The sequence below is a fragment of the Ylistrum balloti genome, unplaced genomic scaffold, assembly GCF_031769215.1.
Source record: "Ylistrum balloti isolate Yb309-2 unplaced genomic scaffold, AGI_CSIRO_Ybal_v1 Utg369754, whole genome shotgun sequence".
NCBI classification, from domain to species: Eukaryota; Metazoa; Mollusca; class Bivalvia; order Pectinida; family Pectinidae; genus Ylistrum; species Ylistrum balloti.
In genome coordinates, this window is record NW_026781956.1 from 1,049,325 (window position 1) to 1,064,701 (window position 15,377).

General features: G+C 35.7%; 2 protein-coding genes across 2 annotated transcripts; both read right to left on the reverse strand.

Annotated features, from left to right (window-relative positions):
• Positions 1 to 300: 300 nt before the first annotated feature.
• Positions 301 to 837, reverse strand: LOC132543367 (salivary glue protein Sgs-4-like). Its single transcript, XM_060206859.1, has one exon. It carries the CDS (start codon positions 835 to 837, stop codon positions 301 to 303), a length of 537 nt encoding a protein of 178 aa, XP_060062842.1.
• A 688-nt stretch (positions 838 to 1,525) lies between these two features.
• LOC132543412 (uncharacterized) lies at positions 1,526 to 13,718 on the reverse strand. Its single transcript, XM_060206914.1, has 5 exons — positions 13,554 to 13,718; positions 8,719 to 8,958; positions 4,820 to 4,909; positions 4,332 to 4,469; positions 1,526 to 1,648 (listed from the first exon to the last, which is right to left on the reverse strand). Exons 1-5 carry the CDS (start codon positions 13,716 to 13,718, stop codon positions 1,562 to 1,564), a joined length of 720 nt encoding a protein of 239 aa, XP_060062897.1. The 3' UTR covers positions 1,526 to 1,561.
• Positions 13,719 to 15,377: the final 1,659 nt, after the last annotated feature.

Consider the following 15,377-nt stretch of genomic DNA (forward strand, 5'->3'; position numbering starts at 1 on the left):
TAACTTCTCTGTGTCACATTTTCTATGTATGATATTCATGGCTATTTTCTCTGTGTCACATTTTCTATGTTTGGTTCTCATGGCTAACTTCTCTGTGTCACATTTTCTATGTATGGTATTCATGACTAACTTCTCTGTGTCACATTTTCTATGTATGGTACTCATGGCTATCTTCTCTGTGTCACATTTTCTATGTATGGTACTCATGACTGACTTCTATGTGTCACATTTTCTATGTATGGTACTCATGGCTATCTTCTCCGTGTCACATTTTCTATGTATGGTATTCATGACTGACTTCTATGTGTCACATTTTCTATGTATGGTATTCATGGCTAACTTCTCTGTGTCACATTTTCTATGTATGATATTCATGGCTATTTTCTCTGTGTCACATTTTCTATGTATGGTATTCATGGCTATCTTCTCTGTGTCACATTTTCTATGTATGGTTCTCATGGCTATCTTCTCTGTGTCACATTTTCTATGTATGGTATTCATGGCTAACTTCTCTGTGTCACATTTTCTATGTATGGTACTCATGGCTATCTTCTCTGTGTCACAATCTCTATGTATGGTACTCGTGACTATCTTCTCTTTGTCACATTTTCTATGTATGGTATTCATGGCTAACTTCTCTGTGTCACATTTTCTTTGTTTGGTTCTCATGGCTAACTTCTCTGTGTCACATTTTCTATGTATGGTATTCATGGCTAACTTCTCTGTGTCACATTTTCTATGTATGGTACTCATGGCTATCTTCTCTGTGTCACATTTTCTATGTATGGTATTCATGACTAACTTCTCTGTGTCACATTTTCTATGTATGGTTCTCATGGTTCTTTTCCGTGTAATGATTTCAGCGATTAAAATTAACGGTTGACTTACAAACTCTGTACAACATAAGATTTTAGGAGAGGTAAAGTGATGAAAATAAATGGATGAAAGAATGCTGAATTTCTTCATTGATAGGACAAACAAATTCTAAGGCGCTTGATTAAAGACAAACACGTCCTGACAACGAATGCTTTATCCAATCGCATTGACGCTGCAGAGTTCCGTAACATTGATTAATTGCCACGTGTCTCGCTTCACAAGTATTCGAGTAAAATACATTATTTTATTGTGTGATTTTCATTATATTTTTTTTTAAAAAATCAACATTTTTTCACAAAAATATGAATGTCTTGGTCATTATGACAAAGATAATAACAATAGTTTCAATGTTTTTAAATAAGATGATTTATTAAGGCTCCATGGACAATATATACAAACAATGCGTAAATAACCACACATTTCTGACCAGGTGCTTTTCGAATGTGTGTAAGTTTTTATGTAAATAATAATTTATCAGCATTATGAAACCGAAGTTGGACAGGAAAAATAAATGAAAGGAAATTATTTTTTTCTTTTTATCCATTACATAATTCTAGTGTTTAAAACTCATTGATATACTCTCTCCTAAGTGTTCTGGACAGAGAAGTAGTAAACCACAATGACACAATGACTACCAAGGCCTCTCCGCTACCTAAATATTTCAGTTTCCCTAGAAATTTCATCTTCATTGAATTGCACAGACTTTTTCTTTGTTGTCGTTGATTGCAGCCGGTAGCTTTGAGTTTCTGCGCCTTCCCATCTTCTCTAGAACCTGTGGAAGCAACAATTTCAAATAAGTAATATATTGGGAGATGTGGGTATTCTTAACAGAAGTACATTTCGGGCAAAGAAAATATTTTCATTTGAGAACACGCTTTCTTAACCTATTCAATTTTGTCTGCATGGAACCCATCAGAGTTGTCTACATTTGACCCACTTTAATTATATACATTGCCTATATGGGACCCGCCACAGTTGTCGTCATGTGACCCACTTTAATTATATACATTGCCTATATGGGACCCGCCACCATTGTCTACATTGAACCCACCACAGTTGTCGTCATGTGACCCACTTTAATTATATACTTTGCCTATATGGGACCCGCCACCATTGTCTACATTGAACCCACCACAGTTGTCGTCATGTGACCCACTTTAATTATATACATTGCCTATATGGGACGCGCCACCATTGTCTACATTGAACCCACTTTAGTTGTCTTCATGTGACCCACTTTAATTATATACATTACCTATATGGGACCCGCCACCATTGTCTACATTGAACCCACCACAGTTGTCGTTATGTGACCCACTTTAATTATATACATTACCTATATGGAACCCGCCACCATTGTCTACATTGAACCCACCACAGTTGTCGTCATGTGACCCACTTTAATTATATACATTGCCTATATGGGACCCGCCACCATTGTCTACATTGAACCCACTTTATATACTTTAATTATATACATTACCTATATGGGACCCGCCACCATTGTCTACATTGAACCCACCACAGTTGTCGTCATGTGACCCACTTTAATTATATACATTGCCTATATGGGACCCGCCACCATTGTCTACATTGAACCCACTTTAGTTGTCTTCATGTGACCCACTTTAATTATATACATTATGGGACCCGCCACCATACATTGAACCCACTTTAGTTGTCTTCATGTGACCCACTTTAATTATATACATTACCTATATGGGACCCGCCACCATTGTCTACATTGAACCCACCACAGTTGTCGTCATGTGACCCACTTTAATTATATACATTGCCTATATGGGACCCGCCACCATTGTCTACATTGAACCCACTTTAGTTGTCTTCATGTGACCCACTTTAATTATATACATTACCTATATGGGACCCGCCACCATTGTCTACATTGAACCCACCACAGTTGTCGTTATGTGACCCACTTTAATTATACACATTACCTATATAGGACCCGCCACAGTTGTCTACGTGGAACCCACTTTAGTTATATACATTTTCTACATTCGGCCCATTCAAGTTGTTTATATGCGACCTGCTACAGTTGTCTACGTGGGATCCGTCATAATTATCAACACTAAATCAGCCACAGTTGTCTGCACGGGACCCTATTTGTTGTCTATAGAAAACCCACTCTATTTTACCACACGGGACCCGCTACAGTTGTCTTAATGGGACTCGCTACAGTTGCCTACTCGAGACCTGCTTAAGTTGTCTAAATCGGATTCGCTACAGTTGTTTACACAGGACTCTCTCAGTTGTCAATATGCAACCCACTTTGTTTACACGAAATCCTCTCCGTTGTCTATATGGAACCCACTTTATTTGTCTACACAGGACCCGTTTCAGATGTCTACACGGAACCCACTTCATTTTGTTGTCTACTTGAGACCTACTACAACTGTCTACTTTGGACTCGCTTCAGCTCTCTATAGTTGTCTTGTTTCTAACAAATACAAGCTATCTTCGTGGAAATTCTGTATTTGTTAGATGTCAACGCCGAACTCGTTGTTATAGATCTTGTTCAACATGCTTTGAAAAAATCTTGGCCGAGAAATCAATTTTGGTTCTGAAAATCTTTGCTCTAATTCATTCGAGTTGGCATTTTACTTATGACTCGCTGGAGAGCTGACCTGAACACGGTCGTTTTATAAACAAATATGATTTAGCGAAACAAACAAAGGGAATTAAAGCCAGTTATAATCTGACTTTGTACAAAGTCATTAAATTGTAATTACAATACCTGCTAGTGAGAAACGTAAACACTTTTTTTAATCTGCTTAATTTCTTTCATAAGAAATCTTATATTATACAACGCGGGATATAAATAGACTTATACCAAACACAATCTCTTTGTTTATTTACCTCGGATAATGTGTCAGAATATTTATTACACAGCAATTAAGCTTCTGTAGTTTTACTACAGCTGAAAACTTGTCGCTGATCGTTGTTGTAATCAATGTGTTGTTTTGAGATGTCGTTTGTACTGATGATTGTGGAAAGTTATAGTTACATTGGCATATCTTGTATCATTGCATTTAAAAAAAGCTTTATATTGTCTCTGATAACTCACTCTGATAAAGGTTTCCTGTATTTCATGGTACTACTTACTAAGAGATGATACAACAAGGCTAGGTCTGCCGTTTTTGTGTGTGGTCAACAGTAGGATAACACCAAGAATTTGATCACTCTCGTTTAAGTATTTTAACTATTACAAGAACACAGTATACTTCGAAATAGCTTTGTCACTATTGTGTTTGTGAAATATCAAGGTAATTCTTGTGTAAGGATATAACGTTTGCCGTATAATTGTAGGTGCAGGTAGTTTGCCTAGTAAGGAAGTATGCTTCTTAAATAATCGTAAAATTACTCTAGTCGAGACCCTCGTTTGTCTTTCTTGTGAGAAATTATGTCCAAGAGTCCATGAGCACTCGACTTACCGCGAGGACTTCACAGAAGTCGAGGTCACCCGTGTCATCTTTGTCGATCTCCTTGATGATCTCCTCTACCTGTTTAGGTGTAAACATTGCCACGTCTGTTTTGGTCAAAACGTTGTCTATTTCATCCTTATCAACGACCTGCAATGGATCAATCGGCAAGTATATTATTAGAAATTTTATTGATATAATCAAAATTAATTTTCTAGTCTGGAAAAAACTTAAGCTCTAAGCATTTAAGTTGTATGACTCCCGAGTTAATATTGTACAAAAGACACACATGTGAAAAGCACAAACAGCTTATACCAAATAATGCATCAAACTGCATCATAAAGCTGAGTCGTCAGTAATGTTGGGGACTTAAAGTGTGAAAAAATAGGAGGTATATTTGTGAAATCAAAACCAACGCCACAAACATATGTGGGGAGGTACACTAACCCCATAACTCAATAATTTTTTGCAGATTTCTATTAATGGCGGATTCAACTCACCCCATCTCCGTTCACGTCGGCTTCGTTGAACTTCTTCTCTGCATTCAAAACCATTGCCAGTGGTAAAGCTGGGAATTTTTCACCTATCGCCTAAAAAGGACAAAAAGCAACATGATGATGGTTCTTACAGACCCAGCACTGTTGTATAAAAAGATATCAACACTGCCCTATACAGGTATTCTCCAAGAAATGAAATTCGTTTACTGGCAGTTTGATAAGAAAATGAAGTTTAATAAAAACAGGTCATTGGCGCGTATACGGCCATGATTTAAGTCTAAGCAAAATATTTTAAAGAAATATTTCGCTAAATATACTTTTACTCAATGAATTTTATGAAAGATTGCAAGTGAAAACAACACGTTAATGTAAATCCGACTCAAAGCGATAGAACAGGGCAAAATTATAAACCAAAGTAAAAACTCTACATGGCAACATGCATCGTTCACATCGCACAAGGATGATGACGGCTAGAAAAGTTTCCTACTCCATATCAAGCTGTATCGTCTTTGTAAAGACTTGGTCGCCAGCTTTGAAATTTATAATGGAATATTCTAACCAGCTTTGAAACACCTACGAGTCCCGAATAGTTGGTGTGATATTTACTATACAAACGTTTATCGTGGGTGTATCAAAGTCATAACGTATAAACAGTCTATTTATGGACATTCCTGGTTGTTACATCAAGATAAACAGCTAAGACGGATCTGACGTGTCCTGGAGATTTGAGTTCTTATGAGTTATCAGTTCTATTGGTGTATCTATAATATATCTTTGATAAACCACCTATCAGTTTTATCGATATATCTATGATAAATTTTTGATAAATCACCTATCAGTCTTCCTTTCCTTGGAACTAATTTACAATTCGGTATCAACTTTTCTTTTAAACAATCATATTTGTTTGCATTTGTTTTACATTAATTCATGAAAAACGTATCGTCGTATAATTTCATCCTATATCATTTGTTGGAATGTTTTACCTCCGTTTTGATTAATTCTATGTTAATTTCTATTTGATTTTAAAGACCAATTCAGAGATAATGTGTTGCTGACTTAATTGATATCATTGACTAAGGTATCTTTCCCTTAGATCATGTATTTTTAAGTATCAATTAGTCTTTGATATAAAAGGTATTATATAAACGGTCATTTATTGCTCCATGCATTGATTTGTCTTTGAGCGTAAGAAGCATTATCTAATTTCGCAAGTTATCCAACCTTTCACCCACATTCCTCATAATGCACAAGTAATATATTCCAGAATTAAGCCGAATTGTATAAACCGTTGTGTGTGTTTGATGTAATAGATAATTATACTGCACTGGAGAGAAGAAGAAATGACCCTTGTAACACGATGTAGTTCATCGACAATTACTGCACTGAGATAGGATAAAGGACCTGACTAACTCCCAGGTGGTGCTGGTAATAATACCACTGTCTGTATACAACTGTCAGGCATATCAGCATTGGTGAGTTCTGATATTCAACACCTGTCAAGGAGTGCACCACAGTCAGGCTTCTAAATTCTGGACAAATTCTCTCACTTAAATACCTAACTCTGGGATGGTGAATGCATTAACGACAACGTGTTTATCAAAAAAATATATTTTGTGATAATCCCTCCCATCAAAACAAAGTATTAACAATGATTATTAAACAAACTTCGGTTATCAAACTTATTACGTATATACTATTAATTGCCAATATCTGAAAGTTAAAATGAAGCTTTAAGTAAATATATATAACATTGTTATTATTTCTAATTGGGAAAAAAAAATCAATATACACTACAGAAATTATCATCGTAACCTTAAATATTTCATCCGGGCATATTTACAGCGTCACACAGGGGCAACTTTTTATGTGGATTAAAGAAGGATGGAAGGTGACAAACGAAATATTTACACGGAAACTCGAAAAAAATTAAAAGGAGATTAAGACCAGGTTGTTTTGAAGACCAAGCATCTTCTGCTTCACTGACGACACGTGTCATGTAAATCCTAGTCGACCCTATTAAGTAATGTTATGCTCCCAAACAATTAAGGTTAACAACAACGTCCATCTCCCATCGCACAAAGATATGGAATATTACTCAATGGGATCATTAGGACGACCATAAAACTTCCCTATAATATTCACCGACCTGCATCTTTTGAACCACGTGTTTCGAGTTTGTTAGTTGCCGATATCTTACACGAAAATCGTGATAATGAGAACAGACCTTAGAATATCAAATCAACTGCAACATTCAAACACCAAACATTCGGGATTCAGGGAAGTTGCTATCCAGAAACGGTTTCCAATTCTGGTGGGATTATATGAAGGATAAGTTCAATAATGATTTTTTTGTTATTTAAAGACAAGACACATACGTCATGAATATATCTATAGAGAAATCGAAGGACTTTGAAGTCTGTGTGACCTGTTTCAACAAACCCTTCGATGAATTCAGCGTCGTATGAAAACAAAAACAATTTAGTTTGTTCTCTTAGATATGCTGTTAATCTTTTGAAGGACCTAACCACGAAACTCGAAGAAAATATTTGTCAACCAGAAACTCGTTTTTATTGTTTCGTCCTCCGTCTATATTTATTCGTTGTTTTTGGAGTATTTTCACACAAAAAAGCTTAAGTAAAGTTCAAAACTATATATCTTTACTACTGTTCACCTTGATTTGAAAGGGAATGTTAGCAGTGTAAACATTGCTATTCATTACAAATCCGAGTTGTTGTTTTTTTGTTGTTATTGTTATTTTGTTTCTTTTTTGTTTGCTTGTTTGTGTGATTTGTTTGGTCACATATCTCGATATTACAAATTATCAAGTAGTGATATATATAAGGAGAAAATGCTTCGCCAGTCCAGAATAATGACATAACTATACATCCAATGAATTAGTAACCAGTAAGGCTGCCTGAAGTTAACACCAGGTACATAATACAAGGCGGTACAGGGTTGGCAGGTATAATCGGCAATGATAGATTCATAAGTTGTGAAACAGGGCTTCATTTTGTCATTCTCAAAAAATGAAGTATTATAATGATACTTTTGTGGATTAGCATATTGTTTCTAACTGATCAAACATTGGTATTTACATGTCGAAGTTGATTCAATATCTTTTCACAATATCTCGATTTCCTCGATAGAATCTGACAAATAAAACAACAATTTAAAAACACTTTTTTGTAGTTATAAAAGCGTATTGTTTATTGTGTCCCTGCCATTCAATAAGAAACAGTCGACTTATTCTATGATTGTTTAGTAAACTTCTAATGGCTTCGTATTCTCGAGGAACCATTTCATGTGTAAAACTTTTCATTTGTGCTCGTTTCATCGACTATCGTCTTCCATTTGCATTTTTATATAACGGTGGCATTCTATTTTAAAGGGAGATAAGCATGCTTATTAACGCCAAAATAGCAATATAAACAAGGAAATATAAAACACAGAAAATATTCATCAAACGGATCAGGAAAAAGTAAAAATATCATTATAATACTGAAGTGAGATCCATGCGTACTCGAACAATATATAATTAAAACATCCCGGTGATATATATGTATGTGATGTTCACACACGTTTTTCCATACAAAAGGTAAGATGTTTCTCATCGATAACCTACCTACCATTGCTAGTTGTATTTATGCTCAGATTTTATGGGCAGATTATCAGATTAATCACTCCAGATAAATAAAGGATTAAAGAAAAGTTGATAATTAAACGACACACCCAATAACAACAATTGTGTATTGGTGTGTGTGTGTGTGTGCTATCACATATACTATTAAATTGGATTATCGCAATAAGATATATACTTACACAGACCAGATACATAAAATGATCCCTGGATCTGTTAGTTCAACGCATAGAACATTTTGTGACATATATTCACACAAACTCACGGTGTAATATCCATAGGTATCTTCTGAAAGTTCTTCTTTGCCTAGTATCGGTGGGTGACGTACTGCAGTTTGGGCGCGTGCAGCTGGAGGAGGGGTAGGAGCTGGAGTATCATTAGGGGTGGATGTTGCTGAGGACTTGGCTTTCGCCTTATCCGCCCCGCCTTTAGCCGCTTTGCCCTTGGCTGCGGCTGGGGCAGCCTTAGCCGGTGCTCCTTTTTGACCAGTATTGCCGGAAGCTTTCTGTAAACAGAGAATATGAATTTTTATCACAGTGTTCCATCTTATCAGGTTTTCAGGTAAATGCTGCCTAATGGCAAATCTATTGTCCGAGAACTAACGTTACGTAGGTAACGAGTTGGACGTGTTTGATGCTCGTTAGTATGTCTAGTGGTTCCGTTGTTATCTAATTTGTTCTCATTTAGGAAAGTTACATTACTCACTTGGATTTACGAAGATTTGATTGACGGATGTCGTAGATGAAGCATAAGACTTTTTTTTATCTTTTGACATGTCGATATTTGCGTTGTTGGTTTTGACGACAGAAATATTTCATCGTCAACAGACATGGATCACATAGAATTAAAACCAAGTTACAAATGGTTATTTACAATCGGTGTATCGTAATCTAAATTGGAAATAAAAATTGACGCCTGGGGTATATCGTCAGCGAAAAATGAACGATTTCCTTTATAAAACCAGGTCTTCTCAGTGTAAGTCTGGGAGGAGAAACTGAATGTAAACTCCATCAGTTTGGGTGATGGAATATTATTACTGAGGAAAGGAGGTTACATACGGAATCTTAAAACGAGGTGTTGGATATTGTCTGACAATTAGAAAATGTTAGTGTTCGGTACATGGAGATATAGTTATCACAATAAATGGCAATAAAGGGAAACCTAGATTTGAAACAAAAAGGACAATTTAAATTATCTTTTAATACCATGTATACCTCTATAATATCATTAGAACACGCTGTATATAAATTTATAGTACAGGTGATACGAGAGATGTAGGTTGGCAGAAACTACGGGGAAGTTAATGTTCGGCACCATGATTTCGCTGGGAAATACCAGGTGCCATATTTCCTTGTGCAATATAGAGTTAGGTGTCTTCCAAGAGTGTTACCAAGTCTCGTGAATTCATTGCCTTGTTTACATTTGGGAATGTGACATTACTTACTTGAACTGACCGAGATTTACACGGCAGGTGTCGTTGATAATGCAGAAGATGCTTACCCTATCTCAGAACACCTAGTGTTATTCTCCTTGTCCATTTCGTAAGGTCTATTTGGTAATTCATTTGTTTGTTTTGTTTTTGTTTTTGCCATTGCTTCATATATTTGTAGTTTGAATTATCTTGTTTTTCTATTGAAGACAATCTCTTGAGTCTGTCTGATAGAAATAAAGTTACTGCTAATACTATAATACAGGCTAAGAGAAAATTCAAAATCAGCACCAATGAATCTGAGACAGTTGATTCGTTGATACGGAGACTCTCATGTTACTTCAGGTGAGACTTGGAGTTCTAAAGCGACATAAGCTCAGACTGAGATTTCTGACGTTACATTAGCTCAGAATGGGAATTATAATGTTACATTATCTCAGACAGGGAATTATAATGTTACATTATCTCAGACAGGGAATTATAATGTTACATTATCTCAGACAGGGAATTATAATGTTACAATATCTCAGACAGGGAATTATAATGTTACAATATCTCAGACAGGGAATTATAATGTTACAATATCTCAGGCAGGGAATTATAATGTTACATTATCTCAGACAGGGAATTATAATGTTACAATATCTCAGGGAATTATAATGTTACAATATCTCAGACAGGGAATTATAATGTTACATTATCTCAGACAGGGAATTATAATGTTACAATATCTCAGGCAGGGAATTATAATGTTACAATATCTCAGACAGGGAATTATAATGTTACAATATCTCAGACAGGGAATTATAATGTTACAATATCTCAGGCAGGGAATTATAATGTTACATTATCTCAGACAGGGAATTATAATGTTACATTATCTCAGACAGGGAATTATAATGTTACATTATCTCAGGCAGGGAATTATAATGTTACATTATCTCAGGCAGGGAATTATAATGTTACATTATCTCAGGCAGGGAATTATAATGTTACATTATCTCAGGCAGGGAATTATAATGTTACATTATCTCAGACAGGGAATTATAATGTTACATTATCTCAGGCTTGAAATTCTGATGCTTCCATAGTACATTAGCTGACATGAGAAATTCAAGTGTTACTTCAAATGTTTCACTCTCACGAAACTATTAAGTATGAGTTTCTCATGAGTGTAGAGAAGCAATGAGCAGTGCCACATTGATTCTAACCCCATGCGTGCGAGATGGTTTTTACGTGATTATCGCTTGTGCAGTTGAGCTTATTAAGGGTTCTAACAGCCTGTGTTTGACCTTGGCCAGTATAATACAGTATTAAACTGGTCTGCAGGTCTTTACCAGAATTTATAAACTGGAATCGAATTTCGACCTAAAACGGGTACAAACAACGAACTATTGTTTAATGGTATCTAACGGTGTTGTTGTTAATAACATATTGACAATGACTCGTTGGTACTTCAAAGGTTCTCACATCGTACAATGTCAGATGATAGGGCCCTAATGTATCTGTACACACGCACACACGGACAGTGGTCTAGAGCAATTGTCCGTCATATTGACGGTTCCTTTGTGATATTTGTCTTACTCGTGGTTACACAGTGATTAGGTATATATTAAAGTTACTGAGGTTCAGTGGAACAACTCGTGGACATTGTTGTACACAGCCATTTCATAAAACAGGATCCGGTGATTAAACTACTGATAACACCACAATCGTGTAAACAGGACAAATCAATACCTTCCAACGACCACCTTGTAGATTGTACGGTCACCTCTTGTACAAAATTATTCCTTATTTTATTGTTTAAGAATCGTAAGATTTTCTAAGTCACATGATTTGATACGTGTATATATCTGAATTGAGTGTTGTCAATATTTTCTATATCTGCATCATAGGTGGTATGTGGTAGTGGAATTATATACAAAATAATTATACAATGTTTTATGTATATTTGATAGCACCTGCCTTCATTATATCACACGTGTGTGACATATCATCTGAAGTCCGGTCTGTCATAATGGCCTGTATAAATACATACAACTACAATGGTAACAATTGACAGCCCTCCAAAATACTACCACAAGTTACCTACTTCTCATCTACCTGGCAGGTGGGTTAATTTAAATGTCTGAAAGATAATTACACATGATTCAAAACAATAAAATGACCTCATATCTGCTATCATAGAGATATGTCACCATAGTTCACTCATTACGTGAACTAATATTGACATTCTAGCTCTAAGACACGAAATCGTCAATCTGTAGGCGTTGTTATCTAATTATATCTGTGCAAATGTTGTGTCCTAAACACACCGTTTAAAAAGCTTTTGTGTCCTAAATTTATCTTTAAAATGTTTGTGTCTCCTTAACAAATCGTTTTAAAAACTTGCGTGCTATAAATACACCTCTCAAAAGGTTTTTATGACCTAACCAAATCGTTTAAAAAACTTGTGTGTTCTAGAAAAACCATGAGAAATTTCGTTTACTGAGCACGACATAATAATTCTTGTGTCACATAAAACTGGATAACACATACATTATAAAAAATACTGAATAACAAGGTTTTAATTAAAACTTCATTCAAGGGAATCAAGGGGAAAATAAGGAAAATGACACGAGGACCCCTGGAAAAGTTCAAGGAGAGTAAGACCGAGTGTTCGGGAAGGCTAAGCGATTTCTGCTTCCTGGACAAGCTAAATAATTAATTTCACGTTCCCATATTAAAACAACGTAAACAACGACAGAACAGCCAGTCATGCTAACAAACATACATGTCTAGCCACCTTCGCAAAATGGAAATGGACATTTTCCCTGTGGGATCATGGTGGCAACCTTTAAACTTTCTGTCAGTTGTCATCAACTTTAATCTCTCGAACCTCTGTGTTGTGAGTATATCAAATGCACGGAACTCGTGATACTGGGAACAGACCGTTGAATATCAACTGCGAGATGTAAAGATTATAGGCTGAAGAACAGAAATATTCCTATCTTGTAATCCTGAACATGCTTTTTACAAATCTCTAACTTTATTAATTCCTAGTTTCCTAATCGCAACGTTACAACTGTTTGTGGTCCGAGTATGAAATACAGAGAGGTTTCTACATTAGTTTGTATACAGACTCGGATATATAGAGAAAATTTTCATTATTTATAAACTGTAGTAACAAGGCAATTGATTTCCATCAACTGAGGTTATTGTTTCGATGCTTCAACGAACACACGCGAGATTCCTGGCACTTAACTAGTTATGTACTTCAATAAAACAATATTGTAGTCTCTCTCGAAGGTATTTTTTAATGCATTGGGTACACTCGTCAAACTCATTATTCTTCATGTAAGAACTGTGCAGAATTGTCCTAGTACAACCTCACACATGAACACTGTCATCAACAGTGCGCTAAACGACCTAATGATCCTAACGCTGGTAAGTTGATGACATGCAATTTACTATGTGATAATTCATTTTCATAGTTTTCTCTGTCCATGGAAATTTTTCAAAACGGATATTATCAGAAAAATAAAAAGTACAAATCAGTTTAGACTTTAAGAATAAGTAAATACAATGATATTGGTAAATAGGGTAACTGTATAGATAACGTTATAGTAGAGAGAGCCGTGGACGGAAGCTTCACAGCTTGGTCCTCGTTACAGATACGATGAAGTAGATACCTGAGCTTGGGCTAGGGATTTCTTGAGACTCTCGATCTTGTTGTTAGCGTCATACAATTTAGACTGGTAATCCTGAAGTTCGTCCTCGACCTTCTTCAAATTGGCCCGGGCCTCGTCCCTCTCCCGGATAAAGGTGAGGATTTCCCTGCTCTGATCATCAGACATATCTGAATATTTACTCTGGTGACTTTAAGAGCAGCACATCATATAGAACTTTCCCAAACAAAATACATAAGTACACAAGACTGCTGTTCTTAAAACTCCGTGCCAATAACGAAATCAAAAATGTGACTACTATTTTCAATCCAATGTTTTGCGGAATGTGTTTGGTTGTACGTTTAAAACTGAATTCCAATAAAAGCACTACTGCATTTGGCACTAGTCGGGAAGTTAAATCAGAATTTCGTCGCTACGTACGTGTCAGTTCTTTCATATGTTTCCAGATTAGGGTATATTTCAGTACCTATTCTTCTTATCAAAATATTTTCTTGTCTTCTTTTACAAAGTGGTATTTTGATTTCTTCTGGGTACACACGCGATCAGGTATATTTTGACGTAGCGATTGTTGATCGTCTACAAGTCATGCGTTGTGTCGAAGCTTGCGGAAATATTGACCCTATGATCTACACCAACAGTATGTACCCGGAGAGTTAGTTATGGACCAATGAGAGCGCCCTGCTAATCGTTCAATCTAGTAATACGTACGGACTAAAATTCTGTGTATATACCTCTCGATTTAAATTGTGTTAAATAATGTGTACAGGAAATGTGTGTTTTAAATCAGAGACAACAGAACAGTCGTGAGCATAGTTTAAATAGCCACATCTCAATTAAATAAAAACTGTATATTATACCGTTGAAGCTCTGCATTATTACAAGAACAATATGTGAACCCGCTAAACTATTGTTGTTATCTGCTATGACTGATATTTAAGTTTAATACAGGGGTGTGCACTCTTTATACTACCTGTATACTTTTGGTGTATATTGGTATCGGGTGTGACGTTCATGCAACTATATCAGCCAAGACTTCACGCGTCGTTTCCCGTGGACATTGGCGTGGATTGTACGACTGATTCCTGATATAGTTCGATTTAAATGATTGATTGATAATGTTGTTACTCGTTTGACTTTTTCAATAGACATTATACGTCAATCACGTGCTATTTTGTAAGGTTTGTTTTATAAACTCTTCGGCCAGGTCCCTGAGAGATCCAATCTTGCCTCTACATTGTCAGACTATCACCGCCGTGACAGTGGACAACTGCAATACAGTTCTAGATACATCATGATCTTATGAGATTGTTTAGGTCAGGACTTCTTATGTAGGCAAATTTTAAAACGATGTTTAAGTTGTTTTACTATTTTCAATTGTGAAAAAAAAAAAGTTTTTGGGTTGAAGTGCGTTTAATCTAAAAGCACCGTGCCACTATCCTGCTCCTGTTTAGACAGAGAGGAAAAACAACAGAAAAACAACTAGTTGTAAATCTAATAACTTCAAAGAAAAGGATCTGTATACAGCGTTGAAGTAGGACATTTCATCGCTTTTTTAACATTTCCCATGTAAAAATCATACTGTTTAAAGTTTAAATGTTGACTCAAAATAACCCGGTTTTAAACTAATTTCCTTTTCATCTCTTGATTTTTCAGAATAAAAAATATTCTAATTTCATTCAAAAATTTAATCAAAGTTTCTTATTCCAAAACGGTAATTCCTCAAGACACCCGTCAATATGTAATATACTTTCAGTGTTCTCGTTCCTACCATTATTCTAGAACACGTCCAATAAGACATATTTTCCCTCGGTTTTTACACAGGAAAAT

Bases quoted from the DNA above. Each gene is read 5' to 3' on its own strand.
- LOC132543367 (XM_060206859.1), bottom strand. From the start codon at position 837: ATGAGAACCATACATAGAAAATGTGACACAGAGAAGTTAGTCATGAAT.
- LOC132543412 (XM_060206914.1), bottom strand. From the start codon at position 13,718: ATGTCTGATGATCAGAGCAGGGAAATCCTCACCTTTATCCGGGAGAGG. The intron at 8,959-13,553 runs GTATCTACTTCA...CTCTGTTTACAG, and splicing joins AATCCCTAGCCCAAGCTCAG to AAAGCTTCCGGCAATACTGG. The intron at 4,470-4,819 runs GTGAGTTGAATC...GATCCATTGCAG, and splicing joins CCGACGTGAACGGAGATGGG to GTCGTTGATAAGGATGAAAT.